A 21,566-nucleotide genomic window follows, 5' to 3' on the forward strand; every position below is an offset into this window, starting at 1 on the left:
TATGGTGATAATAAAGCTAAATTAAAACCCATGAAATATCACATAAATTTTCGAAATATCTACTATATATTCATTGTTCTTCATTTCCCATTCAAAACTCTCAATTAATCCAACATGGTAATCCTCATCTTCCATCTTTCTCCACATGAAGGTAATCATGTCCTCCCTTTCCGCCTCTCTCTGCAAACTTCTCAATATACATGCTCAATTCAATCTCATTCTTCTCCAATTTATTTAACTTGGCCCTCAAATGCAAAATTTCCTCGGCAGAAGCCCCAATTTCCTATAATAGCTTATTCTCCTCCTCCTGCTACCACATATTTTGATGACCCACAAAATCTCCACTTCCCTGCATTTACTTTTGAATACTATTTCCTCCTTAGACTTCATCAGCTTAATTTGCTCCTCCGCCTAAAACAATGTTGAAGTAAGGTTCCTATTACGATGTACATTATCCTCTGTATACTATTGTTAGAATGTTTGGTTTCGAATTCTAATCAAAATTGTTATTTGCACAGCCAACATTAAAATTTAAATTGGCAAAATCTTAACAACCGGCCATAATAATATGATATGATGCCAACAAATTCTATCATTATCTTGCTCAAATATTCTCGAAGTTAATACAAGATCAAGAGTGAGCTAAAGAGAAAAGATCAACCCCTACTTTGTATTTTCCACTGAAATAGGTATCTTAAAACATTCAAAGAAAAGGAAAAAGAATCAAGAAGTGGGGGGAAGAATGAAACAGGAAAACAATTTAACATGAAATCAATAAAAAACCATAGAATTACATAATCAGTAGAGCGATTTGGTAAGTGTTTAGTTATTAGTTGGTAATTCATACCAAAAACTTTGAAAATTTCCTTTAGCTTGTTTGATGAAACTCCCAAATTCAAGTTGAAAACCACTACCATCCCTTGATTTTACCTTATGGACAGGGATGACCACTTATGGTCTGGCTTACCCGTCCCCAAAAATTCCAGGCTTGGGTGTTTGTTTGTTTTTTTTTCCTTTTTCTGGTCCGACCCGGTCTAGACTTGTACCAAGCCCGCATGAAATATGGGACGGGGCTTGGCCGCTTGGGTGCTGAAAGTATTAGAACCGAACAACTTGGCCAGGCCTAGCATACAATAGAGTTAAGGATTTTTTTATTTAAGAGTTTTCGTACTTTAGACATGTCGTAGTTGTCTTTTACACGTCTTCCTATGATTTTTTTTTTTATAAATATAAAATATTATATTTGAAAAAGTTATTTAATGTTTGAGATAGAAATTGAAGGTTGAATTGTCAACTGACGTCCATTGGGCATGCTCACATGTCCAGCTCAGCACAGCCCATCCCGGTCCCAAGCCTGGACACAGATTATTAAACCCGGATGGGCCTGAATAGCCCAATACTTTGTTAATATCCTAGCAAAACTCAACCCGAGCCTAACCCGGTCAGGCTCATGATCGTTCCTACTTATGGACCATTGCTTGGCTTATAGAAGTTGAAGACCACCAGATCTGCTAGCAATGAGCCCACGTGCAGGTGGAGATATCGGAGCTGTCGAATTTTCCACACCAATCAATAAGTTCCAATTCAAGAATGAGTTGCTATATTATTGCTGCAACCTTCTTTAATCATTGTTGCCGTGTCTTCTATCATAGGAATGAACCATGGATTCCTTCCCATTACCTCTCCATCTAAATTGCTCTCACCATTGTCAAACACAAACATCTCTTGTTATAAAAACTTCTCTTATGAATGCCCATGTTTCATAAAGATTCTCTTTTGAATTTTACTCGAAGTTCTAGATTAGTAAGTAAAATATGATTGATTTTGGAATTATAATTGAGTTGGTTAAAGGTGGGTTGACGGATTTCTATTGTAATCGATGGATAAATGGTAAAGTTGGATTTTATAAAAGTTACAATAGTTAGATGCAATCACATGCGTACAAAATGTGACAGTGTGCTAGGGTAGAGTTAATCGATTGTCAGAAACATAGGGGTACTTTAAAGGGTTTTGTAAAATAATAAGGGTAATTTTAATTAATTTTCTAAAACTTACGAGTAATTTAAGACATTTCCCCTTAAAAAATTATCCAACCAAATTGGAGGATTACATCCCTAACAAATAATGACATCAAAACCACAAGCTATAAGAGAATGAACAACCCCATTACTTGAGTGGAAAACAAAGGAAATGTTTGCATTTAGGCCCCATTCATTTGGGGAAGGGAAGTTAGTGAGTGGGAAAGTTGACCAAGTTTCTCATATTCCTTTATTAGGCTCTGTTTGGTTTGTGGGATGGGGATGAGAAAAATATTCCTTTTTTCTCTCATTTATTTTGAGGAAAAGAGATGGATGGGATGAGAAAAATGTGGGATGTCTGATCTCAAAATCGTAGATTTGGGGTCACACTAAAACTGTGCGACCCCGGTGGAAAATTTTGAGAAAGAGGAGGGAGTGAGAAATGACTTGTGTGGAGAATACAAAAGTAGGAGCTAGTTTGGTGACAAAGACGTTCGAACCCAGAAGCAGGAACTGGAGGGGTTGCACCCAAACCATCGGCGATTTGCTACCTCCCCTTCCTCATTTGAACCCAAATGCAGGAACTGGAGGGGTCGCACCAAAACCACTGGCAATTTGCTACCTCCCCTTCCTCGTTCAAACCCAGAAGTTAGTTTGATGAGATTTCATCAAATGGCTTTGGTACTCTAGTGTATTTCTTCCCTCGCCGCTGACAGAGACGTTCAATAGAGGACTAACGAATGGAGAAGAGGATGGAGGGAGAAGGAGAGGAATATGCGAGTAAGGTTTAGAAATGGAGAGAGATGGAGTTCGGTCTGCTGCTACCTGTTAGCCTGAATGTAGGAAATGATGAATAGTCACTCCTCTTCCTCCTTTTTCTTCTTCTTCTGAATAGGAAAATTGGGTTTCTCTTTAGTTTGAACGGTTTGCTGCTACCTATTAGTCCGAATTACTGTCTCCGACGGCACTGTCCTAAGGTAGGAGATGATGAACAATGCTTTTCCCATTACTTTCCCATATATAAAACCAAACAATAGAAGTGTAAATTTTTACACATTCCCATCTCATCCCATCCCATCTTTTCCCATCTCATCCCATCCCATCTTTTCCCATCCCACCCAAATATTCCCACAAACCAAACGGTGCCTTAGTGAAGTGTGGGTCTCATAGAAACAAAACTTTCCCCTATATAAGTTTTTGGCAATTTACCTATGAAAGTTTTGCCCATAGGTGTGTAAGTTACTTACCCATGGAATATGAAAATTGGCTAAATTGTGTTGGACTAAAATTCAATATTGAAACAAAATTTGATCCCCTTGAACTTTGTTTTGTGACAAAGACTCCCCTGAATGCTTAAACACCCCTCGAAATTCAAGTGAACCAAATTAAAAGTGGTGCTCATTATATGGTTTAGAATGCCAAACTACACCAAACCAAACCGGAATTGGTAGTTTAGTCTGGTATGGTGTTAAAACGATTTTGGTTTGGTTTGATTGTTTGGATTTTATAAATTATAGAAAACTGTAAACCAAATTTATTATCAATATATTGTTATATATATAATATTTATAATAATATGTTTGAACATATGTATGATGTATGTATGTATGTTTGTATTCATTTAACATTTCATGCATTTTTGTTGTTTGTTTCAAATTTTAACTTGTAATTTGGTGCCCAAGGAGCCAATTATATTTGAGAAAGTGTGAATGTAATTGGTGGCTTGTTAACATTTTAATTTGTTATTTGAATTATATTTGTTATTTATGTAGATATGCATGTCATTGGGGTTTCCTAATTTAGTTAAGTACAATATAATGGTCCAAATCGTATTAGAAACTGAACCAAATTGTAATGTAATGGTTTGGTTTGGTTAATTTTTATACTAAAATGGTTTGCTTGGTTTGGTAAATTCTCATATTGTAATTTAATAGTTTGGTGTAAGATCTTCTTCAGCTCAAACCAAATTGGACCATGAACACTCCTAGATAGGACTTATCCTGGGTCTCCACTACAACCAACTAAAGACTTTACAAGCAAGCTAGGTTGGCTCCTTCTTCCATCAGTTAGCTCCATGGAATATTCATTTTGTCATTTGTAAAACCTTAAATCACCCTTATCTTAGTTTATGACACCATTTTGCCCCTTTTAACTTGGCCCATGTTTGGATAGCTTTTTAAAAGTATAAAAACCAATATTGCATTTATTTGAGTGGTTTATTTTTAAGCACAAATGGTTCAAAAAGTATGAAATTGGCTTTTCATATTTTGTGCTTTTAGGCTTTTAAAATACTTTATACTCTTTAAAACACATGCACTAACTACATGTTTGGTACTTAAGCCCCTAGTGATAGTATACATGCATGTCATATGATATTCATCAGAATAATATATATGAATGACATGTAACATTTGAATGTATTTGATGATACATGTATGCCATATGGCATTTGTGGCATTTTTGGCACACACTGTGGCAGCATTATATAGATGCCACATGGCATTCACACATATGCAACACCCTATTGTATCCAAATTCCATGTTTTACTTTTACTTTGAAAAAAAGCATGCGTGGAAGCATGTTTTATCAATTGCATTTCCAAGCAAGAAAACAATAGACTTCATTTTTCGATAGATAAAAGATAATTAAACAGAAAAAATATTACAAAGACTTAGGTCCAGCAGGGAGGAATATTCTCCCCAATAAATGCTTCATACTTTTGTACTTTTATGGTACAAAAATAGAAATATACCCAAATATAACCTTAATTTTCTAAAATCCTGAATTATAGGCGTTTCTCTCAACTTTCTTTCAACAAAGTTCATGGCCTTGAGAATGATTGGTCCATTAACATCTTGAGAATGATTTGTGATCGCTACTTTCATCCTAAACCTTAAGCTCAGTTTGGAAGGAATACAAATATAAATATATACAATAAAAATATATACAAAATAATACAAAATTTGAGGTTTTGCGCTCTACATTTATATTTATATTCCTTCCAAACTGAGCCTTATTATCATCTTAGGAGGCAAACCAGCAAGGGGGGGGGGGTGTCACATATTTGTTAAGAATGCAACTTGGCCAGGTCTAATTTGAGCACGGACCATATCAATCCATAATTTTTTGGATTTTCGATCCTTAGGTTGGTTTGCACCCAATACTTTAGGCATTTTAAATTTTTGGGCTGAGCTCAGGCGTAGCCCTTAGGCAGTGTTTGGTTTGAATGAGGGAAACTTTTACAAATTTTTTATAGGTTTTCTCACTTTTTCCTTCATTTCTCTACCTTTTCCTTCAAATCAAACATAATCTTAGGGAATTTAAACATTTGATTGATAGACCAACATGAACCTGGCCCGGATCTAAGCCCAACCTCAGTGCATGAAATCTTAGTATGAGCTAAGCTTGAGTTGGATAATTTGAGCTTCACCTTGGGCTCGGTCTTGAGGTCCTATTCTTACGATTGGGCCTGGTTGAGCTAAAACTCGGCCCAGCCCGCCGACTTGCATCCTTAATATTTGTTTCATGGGGGTCCAGACGCGACATCATATTGCGTGAGTTTGGCATTCCCCTATTTATTTATTTTTTTAAAGCTCCATAGGCACAGTTCATTTCGCTGTTCTGACCACCCAAACCCTCACCCTTTTCTACCATCTTCATACTCGGTTCTCTTGCTATCTTTCTTTCTCTCTCTGTAATTCACACCTTTTCATTTGAGTTTCGAAACCCTAGAAATTCAGCATCCAAGTATCTCCTTTTTCGATCTCTTCGTGCTTTCTCCTCGCCACGCACAACCCCCACTGAACTCTCTTGTACCATCGGATTCCTGTTTATTTGTGCTCCGCTCCTCTGACTGGATTAGTAGAACCTTAATTCGGTTATTCTCTATTTCGATCTTCACCTTGTTATTTCTGACGATCCACTGCAAAGATGGCTGAAGGCAAGGTTGATCTTCCGGCTGATCTTCTGTCCTTGAAACCGGCTGATGAGCTATGGGCCTCCAAAGGTATTTAGGGTTCCCGAATGCTTGTATTTAGCCTTTGCTATTTCTGATTATTACTCTTCATCGGTTAAATGGATTTTAGTTGTGATGAAGTTACTGTTTAGTGTTCACTGCTCGATCTTAAGTATTGGAGTCTCTGCTTTCGATTGATGGATTGTTCGTTGCGATTTCTTCTAATCCACATTTGCTTTCGTGGTTTTGGTTTCGGGTACTATGATATTTAAATCTCTGTCAGGGTTTTAGCGTCAGAAGGTGAGAAGATCGATTTATTAGGGTTTCGAAGATCACGTCATATAATTATTGTTTTTCCAGTTACTTTATCAGTTCAGATCAGGAATCTAGTATTGATTTACAAGGCTTTTCCAAATTTGGTTATTTGGAAAATTGTTTCCACTTCTTCGCGTTTAGTTCAGTACACTCCATGGCTCTATGATTTCTGAAAGGCTGTTTCATAATAAAACTAGTTCTGCAATAAATGCTATATTTCATTTTTCATAACGAAACACCTGTTAACAAATTGGTTGGAAGCGGGCTCCTGCATTGATTTTACTATGTGCTATACAATATGTGTCATAACGTTTATGCTCTGCTTCTGGTTCCCCTTTTTCAACCTAGGGATTTTGCATACAGTTTTTTGTTGCACATCCTAAGTCATCAAGAAGAATAGGATTTCTAAATGATTTTAGGGTTAAAGTTGATGCAATATGTATTTTAATTTGATTTGGCTCTCTGTGTCTTTTAAGCACAACTAACTAAGAGGGATCCCAGCTTTCCTTGGTCTTGGGAGGGGTGTACTAGATAGGGATACAAACCCTTTGTCTCTCTGTATTTTAATTTGATTTTGTCTAGTAGTTGTGCTTCCAACTTAAATCCTTGTTGTTGCACTTGTCAGCCTAAGTTTTTACCATTCCTCCAAGCAATGACCCCCTTTGTCTTTCTGTTTTCTTTCAGAACTGAAATCACACTATCATGAGAGGATTTTCTCTATTACATGCTATTTTTTTAGGTCTCTGTATTCTCTATGATTGGCCTTACTTATTTTTACTTCCCCTCAGGTGAAAATATTAAATGAACATTGGTTTGAATGTCTTAAATGTTCTCATTTGTTTGTACCCTTACAGAGGAAGCTTTAGGAGGGCATGATGAGGAAAAGGTCCCTGCAGGGCTTGTTGATGAATCAAAGGGTAGTTATTTTTTCCCTTGTATTTTTAATGGATCAGTTTATTTTTAAATTGTGAAATTTGATTTTTTAGTCACGCTACTATTTTTTGACAATAATAAAGAAATTTTCATTGAAGGTAAAAAAAATTACAACAGTGGCCAAATAGATTTCACCACCAGTAAACCGGTTTTATCATGTCATTCCCTGCAGCATCATTGGCCATGTCTTACTTCTTGCTATTTTATTATTGTTTGCACAAAGTTATGCCTTTGTGGAAAATTATAAATATTTTTTATTTACTTGGCATGCTTTTTTGGTAATTTGCAGATCAAGCAACATCTGAGAGCAGCATACCTCTTTCTCCTCAATGGCTTTATGTTAAACCAAGTGAGACCAAAACAGGACTCTCTGGAACATCAGGGGTATGAAACTATGGGCCTTCATTAACTATAGAGGCATTTATCTTATTTTCCATGGGAATATCATGTGAAGAGCTGCTAGTGATATGAAGCGTGCTTTTCTCATTTCATATTTTTTGAAGCATTCTTTTTTTCTCATTTCAATTGTAATTATCTGAATGCTACCTTATAGATGATCTCTTATAGGTTGGTCCTAAAATTGTTTTCTTAATGGAGCTAGAATTAGTTGTCTTTTTTGTTTTGCATGTGAACTTGCTTGTTATTTACAGTTTTATTTGCATCAAATTTGTCTTTTCTTGTTTGCAAGTTTTAGTTACCAGCTTTAGATGTTACTCTTTCTTTATATAAAAAATATGCATGATTGGCTACAACCCTACAATAGGAAACTTAGAACCTTTTATTTCATAGTAAGTTATTTATGAAAAACTTGTGTGCTTTTCTTTTAATTTCTTTCCAATTCTTTTGCTTATCAGCAGTTCAGTTTATCCTTCCATGTTATACTATTGAGGTTGGGCTTATGATCAGATTCCTGAATGGTAACAAACATTAGTGGATGTGATTATCTTTATCAAGTAGGAAACCAAGCCACAGGGCCCTCGGTTTGTTCAGTTTGATCCTTATCCCAAATTAACAACCAAAAGGACGCGGCAGAACTTAGAGAGGTTAAAACTGAAATTGTAACAGCAAGTGACCATAACAAATCAGTCTAAATAAGGGCAAGGTTACCATTGTAATGCAAGGTGTAATAGGGCTGCTTGTTAATCATCTTGTTGTTCCTAGGCAAAATTAAGTCAAGAGAAGAGAGGTTGTTTGATAACCGCCAAAGTGGTTGAACTGAAAAGCTTACTGCTTTGCCTTTTAGTGACTAAGTTTTTTGAGGAAGTTGTGAGCTTCTTAATAGCTGGAGCTGAAATTGGGTATATAACCATACCTTTAATACTGTATTATTTAATGATTTTATCTGCCGACTGAAAAAAAATGATTTTATCTGTTGAAAGACAACTTAAAAAGTCTTAGTTCAGCAACTTCAGCTGTTATCAAATGGCCCCTTATTCATTGGCCTAGGACTACAGAGTTCTCATGTTTCTCCATGATTACATTACTAGGGCATGGTCAGCTGGGTTTTCTCGTCATTGTTATGAAATCAAATCAACATGATGTGGGTCCCTCCACTAGTGGACAGAATCAAAATGAATTTTGGTGGTAATAGCCATCGTAACCCAGGAGAATCAAGTATTGGTTGGGTGTTAAAAAATCATTGATAATAGATTATGCTTGCCTTTTCTAGACCTATTGGTGCTGGGAATTCCTTTGAAGCAGATCTGCTTGCTGTTTTGTAGGGGCTGAGATTAGCAATAGTAGCTGGTCTCTCAAGGTTGTTAGGAGTCCAAAATAATAAAAAGATGGTAAGGGGAGAATTGAGCAGGCATGGGCTTTAAGGTACATGATAGTGGAAACTAAACATCTGCGTCAGGAAAGTCAAGCAGTATCATGAATCCTTAGGCCTGTTAATTCTTTGGCAGATTTCATTGCATGCAAGGCAGCAAGGGAGTTGGCAGACAGACATTGAGGTAGGGTGAGCAGTGAACACCCATTGGGATGACATCATTATGTATGGGGCTCTTAATGGATCAGGGTTACTGAAATGTATTTTGGATACTGAAATGTATTTTGGATTTTGATCCCTTCATTGCTTTGTAAATGGTATATACATCTTGAAGATCATCTTGAATCATTAATGAAGTTCTTAATTGTTACCGATAAAAAGTGTTTTCTCTACATCCTGTTTTCTACCTTAAAGCTGCATGCATGAGAACTTGTAGTTTAACAATGAACACAGAAGATGTTACAGATCTCATTCTGAGAAATATGTTTCATGGTTTTAAATTTCTGGGGTTTGATGAAATTTTGGAATACATTGGTTTTGGCATGTTAAACTGAACCTTTTGTCCAGGTTTATTTTAGTGAAAATTTTAGAATATTTCAAATATTTTAATGGGAATTTTGGAATATTTATTTTAAGGGCATGAGGAGAAATGAACTTATTTAAGGGAACGTAGAGTAGCTCCAATAATTGATAATCTGAGGGAGAGTAGACTAAGATGGTTTGGGTATGTGCAGGGAAGACCATCTACTGCACTGGTAAGAAGTGCTTTGTTACAACTTACAAGTTGAAGGGACTAGAACAGCTAGGGGCAGACCAAAAGGAACATGTGGACTGAAGTAGTGTGGAATGACTTAAGGGTCCATTATTTAACAATGGATATGGCACTGAACAGAATGGAGTGGCGGAACAAGGTTCATGTAGCTGAACCCATATAGTTGGACAAGGTTTAGATGATTATGTATTCTGGAATATTAAGTCAGGAATATACTGAATTAACTAAAATTTCAGTTAGTTATAAATGGGTTTTAAGGGTTTCTAACAGTATTAGTATCGGATTTTCAATATGAAAGAACTATCATTATCTCTTTGATGATCATAACAAAATTTTGTCTTATGTTATTTCAGTCTGGGGGGCCAAATTAACTGAGTTTTTGTTTAACAACCTTGCTATACTGATTTGCCAAAAAAAAGTTCGATGCTAAATAGTGCAATTGGTGAGGTATCTGTAGTTTATGTTATCCAGATACGGCAAGGGCAGAGCTGGGCATTGTGTTAGATATGGGATTTACACTAAAAGGTTAAGAATCTCCCACGGTATGATGCTCTTGTCTGTGTATCTGGGTATCATAGTCAATAATGTGGGAAGGAACATTTTCCACTTGCTTGTGATCACAATTCAAAACCTTGTTTGATACTTTGATCCAGCTTGGCTGATAAGTCGCCTTGGTTGATGTTTTTCAAACTTCAAAGTACTATCAAATCTAAATAGTCATACTTGAAAGTATAACTTTACTGGTTCAGTATATTGGCCATCAGTTATTAGTTGCTCTTGATTTTTCGCAATAAAATATTGGTATTCTTTAATGTATGATAGGTTGTGCAGGCTCCAAGTTCATTGCCTCATGGGAACTCCATAGATCCAGTTCAGAAAGATGGCTGGCGTTTAGATGTATCTCAAGACAAGAAAGGTTGGAGGAGGACTGCAGCTGATGTTGAAAGTAACCGTCGTTGGCGTGAAGAAGAGAGAGAAACTGGCATACTTGGTCGAAGAGATCGTAGGAAAGAAGATCGACGTGTTGACAATGTTACAACAAGAGAGACAGGTGATGGTAGAGTCTTGCCATCCTCTGATAGGTGGCATGATGTTAACAGTCGTAATCCTGGGCACGAAGCACGGCGAGACAGCAAATGGTCATCAAGGTGGGGTCCAGAAGATAAAGACAAAGAATCTCGAACAGAGAAGAGGATGGATGGTGAGAAAGAAGATGCTCTTAGTGACAAACAATCTAGTGGAGGTGGAAATCGTGCCATTTCTGAGCATGAATGTGATTCTCGGGACAAATGGAGGCCACGGCATCGGTTAGAAGTTCATTCAAGTGGATCAACTGCATACCGTGCTGCACCTGGATTTGCACTGGAGAGAGGAAGGACAGAGAGTATGGGATTTGCTCCAGGACGAGGGAGGGCTACCATTATTGGTATTGCATCAATTACCAGGCCTCCACCTGCAGGACCTATTGGTGCTCCTGTCAGTACATTTTGCTATCCAAGGGGAAAACTTCTTGACATTTACCGCAAACAAAAGCTTTCTCCATCTTTTGATACCTTGCCTGATGGGCTGGAACAAGTACCCCCAATAACACAAATAAGCTCCATTGAACCATTGGCTTTTGTTGCACCTGATCCAGAAGAGAAGGTATGCTCTATTTCTGGATTATGAATTAACTTGTAAAACATATCACTCAATAACGTTCTTATTCTTCTCAACGAATCATGTTATGCTAACAGGCTATCCTTAGTGATATATGGAAAGGGAAAGTTACTGGCAGTGGAATACTATATAATTCATCGAAGGACAAGATTGGGAGATCAATTGAGGATGCCACAGGTAGGCAAAATTGAAATTACCTAAAAATAATGTCCAGTCAATTGTTTTTTTTTTTTTTTTGGGAATTTGGATCCTGAGAAAGTGTTCTTTTCTGAAGGAACTTAGATTGTTATACTGAGTAGAAGTAAGAAATATATTTTTCTGTTTATACTAAAGCTATGATAATTGCAGATGCTGCTATTGATGCTTCTCAAACAATTGGGACTGGATCTGATGACGGTTGTGCTTCAAGAATGAACATAGGAGATGGTAATGGAAAATTTCTATTGAGGATTTGTTTTTATCCCTATATTTGGTTGCATGTAAATCGAGTTTATTTGTGCTATTTGTTTTGTATCTGAAAGAAGTGTTGCTGTACTATTTCAGAGGTAGACAGTTGTCTTAAAAGGGGTGAACAGAATGTCTCATCAATAATGGCTGGAATGGGTTCTGATGGAATTCCTCTAGCAGTTACGAAGAGTAGTGATGGATTTGTTGCTGCAGATTATCGTGAAGAGCATCACGACATTGTGATCAAAACTAGTGAAAGTTGGGAGTCAGAAGATACTGCTGTGCGGAAACATCTTAAATATGGGGAAATTGAATCATCTGCTTCTTTGGATATCAGTACTAATCTTCCTAATGATTCAAGCTCCCTATTTGATCCACCATCTCTTCTGCAAGCATCTAGTAGCAGTATGAAGTGTGTAAAGAGAAATGATGAAGCAAACTTATTAGACAGTGGCACATCACCTGAGGATTTAAGTTTATACTACCGTGATCCTCAGGGGGAGATTCAGGGACCATTTCTGGGTATTGATATCATTTCATGGTTTGAGCAAGGGTTTTTCGGAACTGATTTACCTGTTTGTTTGTCGGATGCCCCAGAAGGAACCCCTTTCCAAGAACTTGGGGAAGTAATGCCTCATCTAAGATCCAAGGCAGGGTTGGCCTCTAGTTCAGATCTTGTTTCTTGTGTAGAGCCATCTGATGCTATTGGGGGCAGTGGGGGTGCTGGTAAAGCATCTGCTGCTGGTCTTACCGGTGTTGTGGATGATGAAGGCTGGTCTTCATCTGAAATCGAGGTTCCTTCAAGTCATCATTCTCAGCAATTAATATCCAAATGCGAAGATCCAAAAGAACCTTATTATTCTGATGGCCAACTTTTTCATGACTTTGCCACCCAAGACAAGGGTTAGTTATCTTGTTACGCTGATAATTTTATTTTTGTCATTCTTTATATTGTCTGCTTTTTCAGGCCTAATTTTTTATTTTCCCTGATCTGTTTCTTGTAGAGGTTGTATTTCCTGGGAGACCTGGAAGTAGCTGTGGGAATCCAATTGGCAAACCTTCTGATAAACTTCAGGATACGTTGGCAAATTCTACCAGCCATCCATTTCTGTCAAATGAGCTGACTGATTCTATGGAGGACAATAAGTTGCATCCTTTTGGCTTGTTGTGGTCCGAACTAGATGGAAGTCATCTAAAGCGCACCTCATCATCCGGTATGTCTTCCAGCATTAGTGATCAGGGCAACCTTATGAATTCTATGGGTGGAAGAGATGTCCATTTTGCTGGCCAAAAGCAGAGCACTCTTGTTGGAGAGATATCGTCTGGTGGTTTTGGAAGAACTACACTTTCTAAACAAAATTTATTTCAAGATGCCATTGATAACAATTATTTGTCACATGTGGAACAAGAACCCAACCGCTTTGATCTAGCAGAACACTTAATGTCACAACAATTGCAAAAACATCACCTACCACAGCAAAATATGTTGTCTCAACATCCTTTCCATTTGAATGGATCAGTTATAGACCAGTTTTCAGGTTCATCTCTCCCACCGGATAGGAATCCTCTTCATAACCAGCAATCAATTAATCAGCCATTGCCTGATTTGGAACTAATAAAACTTCAGATTCAACAGCAACGACAGCTTGAACTGCAACAACAGCATCAGTTGCAGCAACAGCAGCTTCATCGCCATCAAATGCAACTGCAGCAGCAACAGCAGCAAGCTCGGCAGTTGCTTCTTGAACAGTTGATGCATCAAAAAATGCAGGATCCTAACTTTGGGCAATCACATGTTGATCCTGTCAGAGTTAATAATATGCTTGACCAAGTTATTTTCAGGCAGCACCTTCTACACGAATTGCAACAATCACATCCTCTTGTAAGGCACCATGATCCATATATTGAGCAACTTATCCAAGCAAAATATGGCCAGAGCCTACAACGAGAACATCATGATGATCTGTTGGAGATCCTATCACGAGCAAAGCATGCACAAATGCTTCCTTTAGATCAGCAAATTCTTCTTCAACAAGAGCAGCTAAAGGCACGACAGTTAACCATGGCATCAAGGCGACAGGCTGGAATTGAGGAAGGAAAACTCATTGGTGGAGTCTGGTCAGTTGATGAAACTGGTCAGTTTATCAGGAGTACTGCTAATCCTCACCAGGCTCAGTCTGCAGGATTTGGTTCGTTGGATTTTTACCAACGACAACAGAGGGCTTCCTCCTATGAGGAGCAAATAAGCAATCTTGAGCAGAATCTTCCAGTACAAGAGAGAATTCGACAAAGTATTTATGAACAGAACTCATTTCCATTTGATTGGTCAATGCCTTTGCCTGCTAATACTCCTGGAATGAAGCTGGATGTTGTAAGCACACTGGCTCGTGCTCAAGGTTTAGACTTTCATGAACATAATCACATGCACTCAGCCAGTCAATTGGGTACATTCTCTTCTGGACTGCACTCTCATCATCCACAAGTTCCGAACCAGTTTCATGCTTCACACCCTGATGCATTAGATAGCCATTGGCCTGAGAGCAATGGGCAAGTTGCAAGTAACCATGTAGCAGCTCGGGTTCAACAATTGCATCTTGAATCAGAGCGACAGAGAAGGGAGCCAGATGTTAACATTGTTTCCACTGGAACTGGACCTGGTTTATGGGCAACTGAAGGTAGTGATGAAAATTCCAAAAGGGCTATGATGGAATTGCTCTATCATAAGTTCGGTCTTCAGTCTTCTCAGCCATTAGAAATGGGCAAAATCACTCCTAATCCATCATATGAAAGGAGGGAACCTTCTTGGTTTTTTTCTCAATCTAATCCTTCAGATCTCCCGTTTAATCTCCTCCAAGAGAAGCAAGCAGGGCTAAGCAATTCTTTTGCAGAAGGGCTTCATAGTTCTAATTCAGTCAACACCCTACAGGATCGGTTTGTAAAGCTGGGCATGGATGACCTATCCAGCAGCTTGGAAAGTAATGGAAGATTGTCCGTTAGGTCTAATTCTGGAGCATTAATTGAAGAAGAGCAGCTTCTGTCAGGAATAAATGAATCTGGTCAGTCCTTTTATGCTGATTCCAACATGACAAATAAATCATCTGCAGAGAATGACTTCTCAGAGGTGAAGGAGGGGAAGAAAGGGAAGAAACGTGTGCCTAAAAGTAAGGTTGCAATTAGCAGATCTTTTTCAGAGGATCAGGAAAGCATGGCTGAACAATCAGAAGGGACTTCCATGGACCATGGGGACCTGCAATTTAATGCTTCAATCAGGAATGCATTAGTTGGAAGTTCTGGTTAGTTTTTGATCATTCTCCTTCTTTTTGTAAGAGCTGGTTTTTTGTTTGCTATAATACGAGTGTCTTTATTATGCATTTCAGGTGGAAGTGCTGGCCTCTACAACTATGAAATGGGACTTGCAGTTGGTGAAGAGAGAGCTAAGGACAAGTAAGTATTATTATTTTGTTGCTAGCCTTCTGGGGGGGTTGGGAGTGCTCTGATGTTATGGCTGTCATTTTTTCATCCATCATCTCAGCATATATTGGTTTCTGCATTGTGGTCATCATATAGAACTTCCTTTTTAATGCTAATTACAAATGGAAAGGGAATTGAAATGTTAGAATAGCATCTGCTACTTAACCCTAAATTGTTCTTAGAAGCATGATTTACATTGTTGTCCCCCAAAACACTTGTCCCCCATTAACCCCTTGGCTTGCTAATGCATCAGGCATCACAGTTGCTGAGTCCATATCCATGTTTCCCCTGTTTGCTTTCATAGCATAATGTATCAGTTGCACCAAATAATTTAGGATCTAAGTTTCTCCTCCTGGTAATTCTTTGCATGTGACTTATTAACTTTGGTTTGGATGTTTATACATGTTTAACTTGGAAGCAGAGGTGACTGTTGGTATTGGTTTTGTTTGGTTATTTCAATCTTGATTTTTCTCTTTTTTTTTGCGTATATTGGGATGGGTCCAAGTGCCATGTACCCACACCCAAATTCATGTAAAATCATTAAAAAATAATTAAGCAAATAACTTGAATCCCTACTGATTTCTTAGTGCAACAAGAACATTATTATGATTAGTAATGATTGACATTTTTTTTTACTGAATCATTGGAAGGTATATCTATATTTCAAATGTATGCTATCCTGAAGGATTTCCAAATGGCAAAGTTTCAGGTTGAGCAAAGGATACATTATATTATCTAATTGGTCACATGCATTTTATGATGACTTAGTTGAGTTGAGGGAAACATATTACAGTATATTCAGAGTTATTATCTGAGTATGGGAAATGGCCAAATAGAAGTGGTAGATTGCAACTTTGACTATGTAAAATAGAATTGGTGCATATTAAGGTCCAAGTTCTTTTTTTCCCTTCGATTGCTGAGGTTTTAGGAATTCTAAACAGATAAACACATTAGTTTTTAGAAAATTAATAATTGTTATTACATAATTATTAGTTCACTAATTATCAAAAGCTTAACAGGGGCTCTGCAGTTCAAAGCAGAGATCTGGTCATCATGGTAGGAAATGCTATATCTGTTACTGGCATGTATCATTATGATAGCAGAAGCTAGAGGAATGAAAATCTAGATCTGTGGTGGTCTGGATTCCTCATCATCATTCAACCTTTATCCCAACTATATGGGGTTGCATGAATCCTGTTGGTCATGAAAAAATTATCTGCTAACTTGAGTCATGGGAGCTTTATTTTATAAGTTAATCCTAATTGAATTAAAAACTCTTTTCGAGTCCACACCGTAAATTTCTGAAAAAAACAGTGATCAAGGGAGGAAGAGCTACTAAGCCTTTTTTTCATTTATGGTGGCTGATGGGATTAAGCAGAAGGGATAAAATCATCTGGGATATGATCCCACTACCTGTGGTTTGGACAATGTGGGGTGAGAAAACTGCATGGATATTCAAAATCAAAGCCGGTAGCGAGGAAGAGCTACTAAGCCTAAGGAAAACTAGAAGTACTCTGCTTGTATTTGTAGTTTTACAATCCATATAATTCGTTTTTAACATTGATGGCCCCTTGAACGCTTTCATCTTGCTTTATAGTTGAATAGTCTTCACATTTTCATAAAAGAGCTTGAAGTCCATTTCCTGATAATAGTGGCCTAAAATCTTATATATTTATATAGTAAATTGCACACTATGATGAGTTTTCATAAAAGATTTGAATAAATCAATAGTTTAGGAGAGTGTTAATGGATAAAAAAAGAGATTTTATTTCAATATTCCATTTTCGCGACTGGATTCTTGCATCAAGTGGCCTTGATTGTCCAAACACTGTTTGAAGAAAAATGACTAAATTGCAACTTTTCTAGATTCTAAAAAACATGTTAATGAGATTCTTTAGTCTTCATCCTTACTGAAAAAATATATTTGAAATCTATTTCGACTTCATAGTTTAGACCACTTTTATGCATTTCTTTAAGTGTATGGCAAATTAGAAAATGACAATAAAAATGACCAATGATATGAGCTAATAAATGATGAAATCGCCATAGGTGTTAACTCTTAAGAAACCAATAGAAACTTTATTTCTCCCTCCAATCTTTCTTCGTTACATTGTGCATCAACTAACATGCTTGGAATTGAAAATCCCTTTGATCATACACTAGTATGCGATTGACCTTTTTATGATTAGTAATATTGGTTGCTCTTGTTTGTTGTTTTTATTTTTCTTTTTATTCTTGGAGTTCAGCCGATTTCAAAGTTAACCCCAACTGTAATTGACTACATTAATCCTGCATCCTGCCATTGTGCTTCATGAGGTTAAACTCTACACATTGTTACCAAATTCATACTTTATGCACCCTCTTTTTTTCATGCTATTATGTTGAGGGCCATATATCCTGTCTTGTCAAGGTTGAAAAGAATTATTATTCCGTGTGGTTGGCCTTGTGTATTGCTGCTAGTGACTTGTCATATTTGAATAAAAGGTGGGAGTCAGAATGCAATTTCTTCTGTTGTCGAAGGTGGCTTTATCATCCTTATGGGTGGAGTTTCTTAATGAGTCATCTTCATTATTTAGATGTGAACTGATTATCAGAATGCTAAAATGATCTTTTTAACGTCCATACGTTTTATAATTTTTATTTTCTTTTTGACAGGGTATCCATCTTGTCTAAAGGGCTTAGTAACTCCTTGCCTAAACATCCACCTGTTTCACGTGCGCACTCATCACAGGAATCTTTGTCCGAGCTAAGCACCAACAGAACCGTCAAAGGTAAAAGTGCAGTAGCTGTTTTCTGGATGGTGTGCGTATTCAATTTTCTTCCAAAACGTTCTTGTATAATCCCCCTTAGAACATTTACGGGTTTCTGAAAATTTTTTAGTAGATTTTTTCCATCGTTAAAGCTGTCTGCTTTGAGCGATGTTTTTATTATTTGTTCCCTTGAAGCACTTTAATTTCTCTGCTTATTTATTTTATTAATTAAACATGTCAAATTTTCAGAAGTGATGCAAGACTCTGGCGTGAATCCAGCAATCCAGGCCTCTGAACATCTTACATCTAGCAAGAAAGAAATACGATTTCGACGCAACTCATCTTGCAGTGATGTAGATGTGTCAGAAACGTCATTCATAGACATGCTTAAGAGCACAGCAAAGAAACCTACACTGCCAGAGACTGATCCCAGTGCTGGAGCTATGGAGTCATCTGATGCCACGCAAGGAAGTCGAAGTGGCAAAAAAAAGGGGAAGAAAGGGAGGCAGATTGATCCTGCACTACTTGGTTTCAAGGTTTCCAGTAATCGTATTATGATGGGTGAGATTCAACGCCTTGAAGATTAGCCACCTTCTCCACTTAACCATTTTTTTTGTATTGGGAAGTGTACAGGTGTACATCTCGTGTAAAGTTTGTATGCGAAAATTCTTTGATTTGTTTAAAAGTTTCCCCTTGATGAGGTGAGAGGGCTAACTTCACGGGGGCGAGTTCCGAGTGTGATGTATGTCGGTCGGGAATAAAGATTTTGTATAGACAGTCAGGAATTTTTACAAGGAATACCAATGGTGTAATTTTCAACAATGAATCCAAGTCATCAGCATTGCAATTTGCAAATCACACCTAAGTTTCCATTTTAATAGTTCTTCCTTATTTGTCCACTTGAAAACAGGCAGGGTGTAATTTCTTTCATTGAGAATGGCTGAAGCGACCGTACTGAAAAGTTCATTACTTTGTCTTTTAGGTTGCGTTTGTTGCCATACAAAAGTGAAACGGTTAAGAGGGAAAAATTGTTTTTTCTTACATTTTCGTATCTTAAGAAGAGTGGATTACTGTATCCATTTGATGGATACAAACTAAATGGATTTATAACTCTAAACCATTTTGTATTCAGTAGAGTACATTCACAAATAAACAGTCTTAGGTAGTGTTTGAGAACATTTTTAATAAGTACTTTTTTAAGACATGAGACCACACATTAAGTGATTTTTAAGTGCTTATGGGTGTTTGGTAAAAAAAGTGAAGTACTTTTTTTAAAGAAGTACTTATTTGAAAAAGTGACTTCAAGTTGGTTTTTTTTCAAGTATTTCTTGAAGTACTTCTCTAAAATAATAGGACGAATCAGTCCCTGACAAATTTGTATAATGACTAAAATACCCCATGAGGTTATACCTCCCTCTTCTCCACTCATTCGTTCCTTAAACCCTAGCAATAGCGGCACACCAGTTCCAGGTCCACCGGTGACGATCGGCGGTGAGGAACCGTGGCCGGCAGACCTACCGTTTAGCCTCTTTCCTCTATGTTTTGAAGTTTTTCTTTCATTTAATCATTCTTTTTTTTTGTTTTTCTCTAACATGAACTCTATTCTTTGTAGATCTACTGTGAAATCTACTGTTTGAACAACGACCGGCGACAATAGGTTAGTTCTCTATACATAGATCTATTATCGAGAAATCTATTGTTGGTTGCATCAAGTTTGAAATCCGAAACAGAGATCGATCTCAGATCTATGAAATAGAGCTCAATCTCAGATCTCTGGAACATAAATCTGAAACAGTATAGGCACTCAACTCACTGATATATTTTTGATATTCGTGATATGGATTGACTGATATATAGTGCAAATGTTTTGCTTGATCTCAGATCTCTGAAACTTCTTTTGGGGTGCATGGGTTTTCTGATTTCATCAGATGAAATGAACTTGTCAAAACTTTATGGGAAATGATTTATTTTACCTTGTTTAATGATAAAAATACTGCAATATTTAGATGGTTGGATAGATTTTTGGTGTTACTTGAATGTGAAACTTGTTTCCAGACGTCACACAGAAGTTTAATTAATAAGCTATTTGATCTCAAATCTATCATTTTGAGACCTTGCCTTGTTACAGATCAAAAGTGTATGGATGCTGGATGTGGATTTTATGCCTAGTAAGTGGATATGTAGAACTGATTCTCTTGGTCTAGTTTCAGGTTTTAAGGTGAATGAGGCAGGGATGAATGGATGATCAATCATCTTTATATACACATGACATCTTGATTTATTATTATTTATAATTATTATTTTTCTTAATTAGTTTCACATGGCAGTTCACGTGGGGGTTTACGTGGGCTCTCAGTTGAAATGTATAGTATAACATGTAAAAAGTATTGTATATATGTTCGAGTGAAGTAAGGGTTAAAATTGTCATTTGTATAAATATAAACACTTATGGGGAAAAAGTAGTTTACCAAACATTTTCACCCTAATAAATACTTAAAAACATAATAAGTAATTTGAAAAAGTGGGTACCAAACAGCCTAAAGGGTTGTTAAAATAAGTACTTGTAAAAAATACTTATAAAACAAGTATTTTATTAACAAGTACTTACTCATCAAACAGGGCCTTAGTCTTTTAGCAAATAAGTTTTTTTTGGGGGTTGGGAGACTGAGAGTTGGGGTTTGCTGGACTGCTGAAGCTAGTTGTAAGTTGCTATATTGCTGACTTATATATTATTGAATGATTTTATATTGGGTAATTTGTGGTTAACAACATTTAGTGAAAAAAAATCATTCTAACACGTGTTTGCACATCTCACCATAAGACTGAGGGTGAGGCCCACTTTAAGAGTTCCTGGGACTTGGGAGCATATTCCAACACTGCCCCCCTGCCATTACCCATTAGCATGGTGTGACTGTAACTTCGTCCAAGTATTTTAAACACCTAAACTACCCTTTGCTTATTTTATGAGACCATTTTGCATTTTCTCTTATACAAACCCACTGTTTGAATTGTTACTTTTTTTGAAAGTTGAACAAGCCCTCATTGTTGACTGAACAAAGTGTAAACCACTGTTATAGATGGTTGTATTGGTTGTTATAATCTTTTGTTGCTTTCGTTAATTGATTTACACATTAAAAAAAAAATAGGGTCAGTTTCAGTTATCAACTGGTTAATGGGTTTAGCGTCCAAGAGCCCATCAGTTTAGAACAAGCAATAAAGTTAAGGGTTCGGGTATCAACCCATTCAGGGTTTCAATAGAGTAATTAGTTGGGTTCAATAAGCAACGGAGATCAATGTCCAGGACGACTGTTGTTGTTGATGGAAGTTTACGTATGTACTTGCAGGGACTACGATGGTTATAACGAGTCAAACATTTATGATTTTGGGGTGCCAACTGAGATTAGCAACTGATAATCAATCACATTGGTGATGGGTGGGATGCAAAGGGCTTGGCAGTGTGATTAACGAGTGAAGGGG

The 21,566-nt window shown here is 37.1% G+C and overlaps 1 protein-coding gene across 5 annotated transcripts; it reads left to right on the forward strand.

Moving 5' to 3' along the window:
• The first annotated feature begins 5,616 nt into the window (after positions 1-5,616).
• On the forward strand, positions 5,617-18,947 carry LOC148862410 (uncharacterized). Of its 5 annotated transcripts, none has more exons than XM_088979196.1 (11): positions 5,617-6,025; positions 7,144-7,206; positions 7,512-7,606; positions 10,585-11,406; positions 11,499-11,598; positions 11,770-11,847; positions 11,965-12,771; positions 12,873-15,161; positions 15,246-15,312; positions 17,995-18,110; positions 18,339-18,947. In XM_088979196.1, exons 1-11 carry the CDS (start codon positions 5,950-5,952, stop codon positions 18,674-18,676), a joined length of 4,851 nt encoding a protein of 1,616 aa, XP_088835322.1. In that variant the 5' UTR covers positions 5,617-5,949; the 3' UTR covers positions 18,677-18,947. The 5 variants fall into 5 exon arrangements, with proteins under 5 accessions (XP_088835322.1, XP_088835324.1, XP_088835327.1 ...); XM_088979198.1 differs by having other exon boundaries at positions 10,594-11,406; XM_088979201.1 differs by lacking the exons at positions 5,617-6,025; positions 7,144-7,206; positions 7,512-7,606 and adding exons at positions 9,017-9,043; positions 9,127-9,174 and having other exon boundaries at positions 10,594-11,406.
• The last annotated feature ends 2,619 nt before the right edge of the window (positions 18,948-21,566 follow it).

The sequence above is a fragment of the Nelumbo lutea genome, chromosome 3, assembly GCF_056320005.1.
Source record: "Nelumbo lutea isolate HS-2025 chromosome 3, American lotus-T2T, whole genome shotgun sequence".
Lineage (NCBI taxonomy): Eukaryota > Viridiplantae > Streptophyta > Magnoliopsida > Proteales > Nelumbonaceae > Nelumbo > Nelumbo lutea.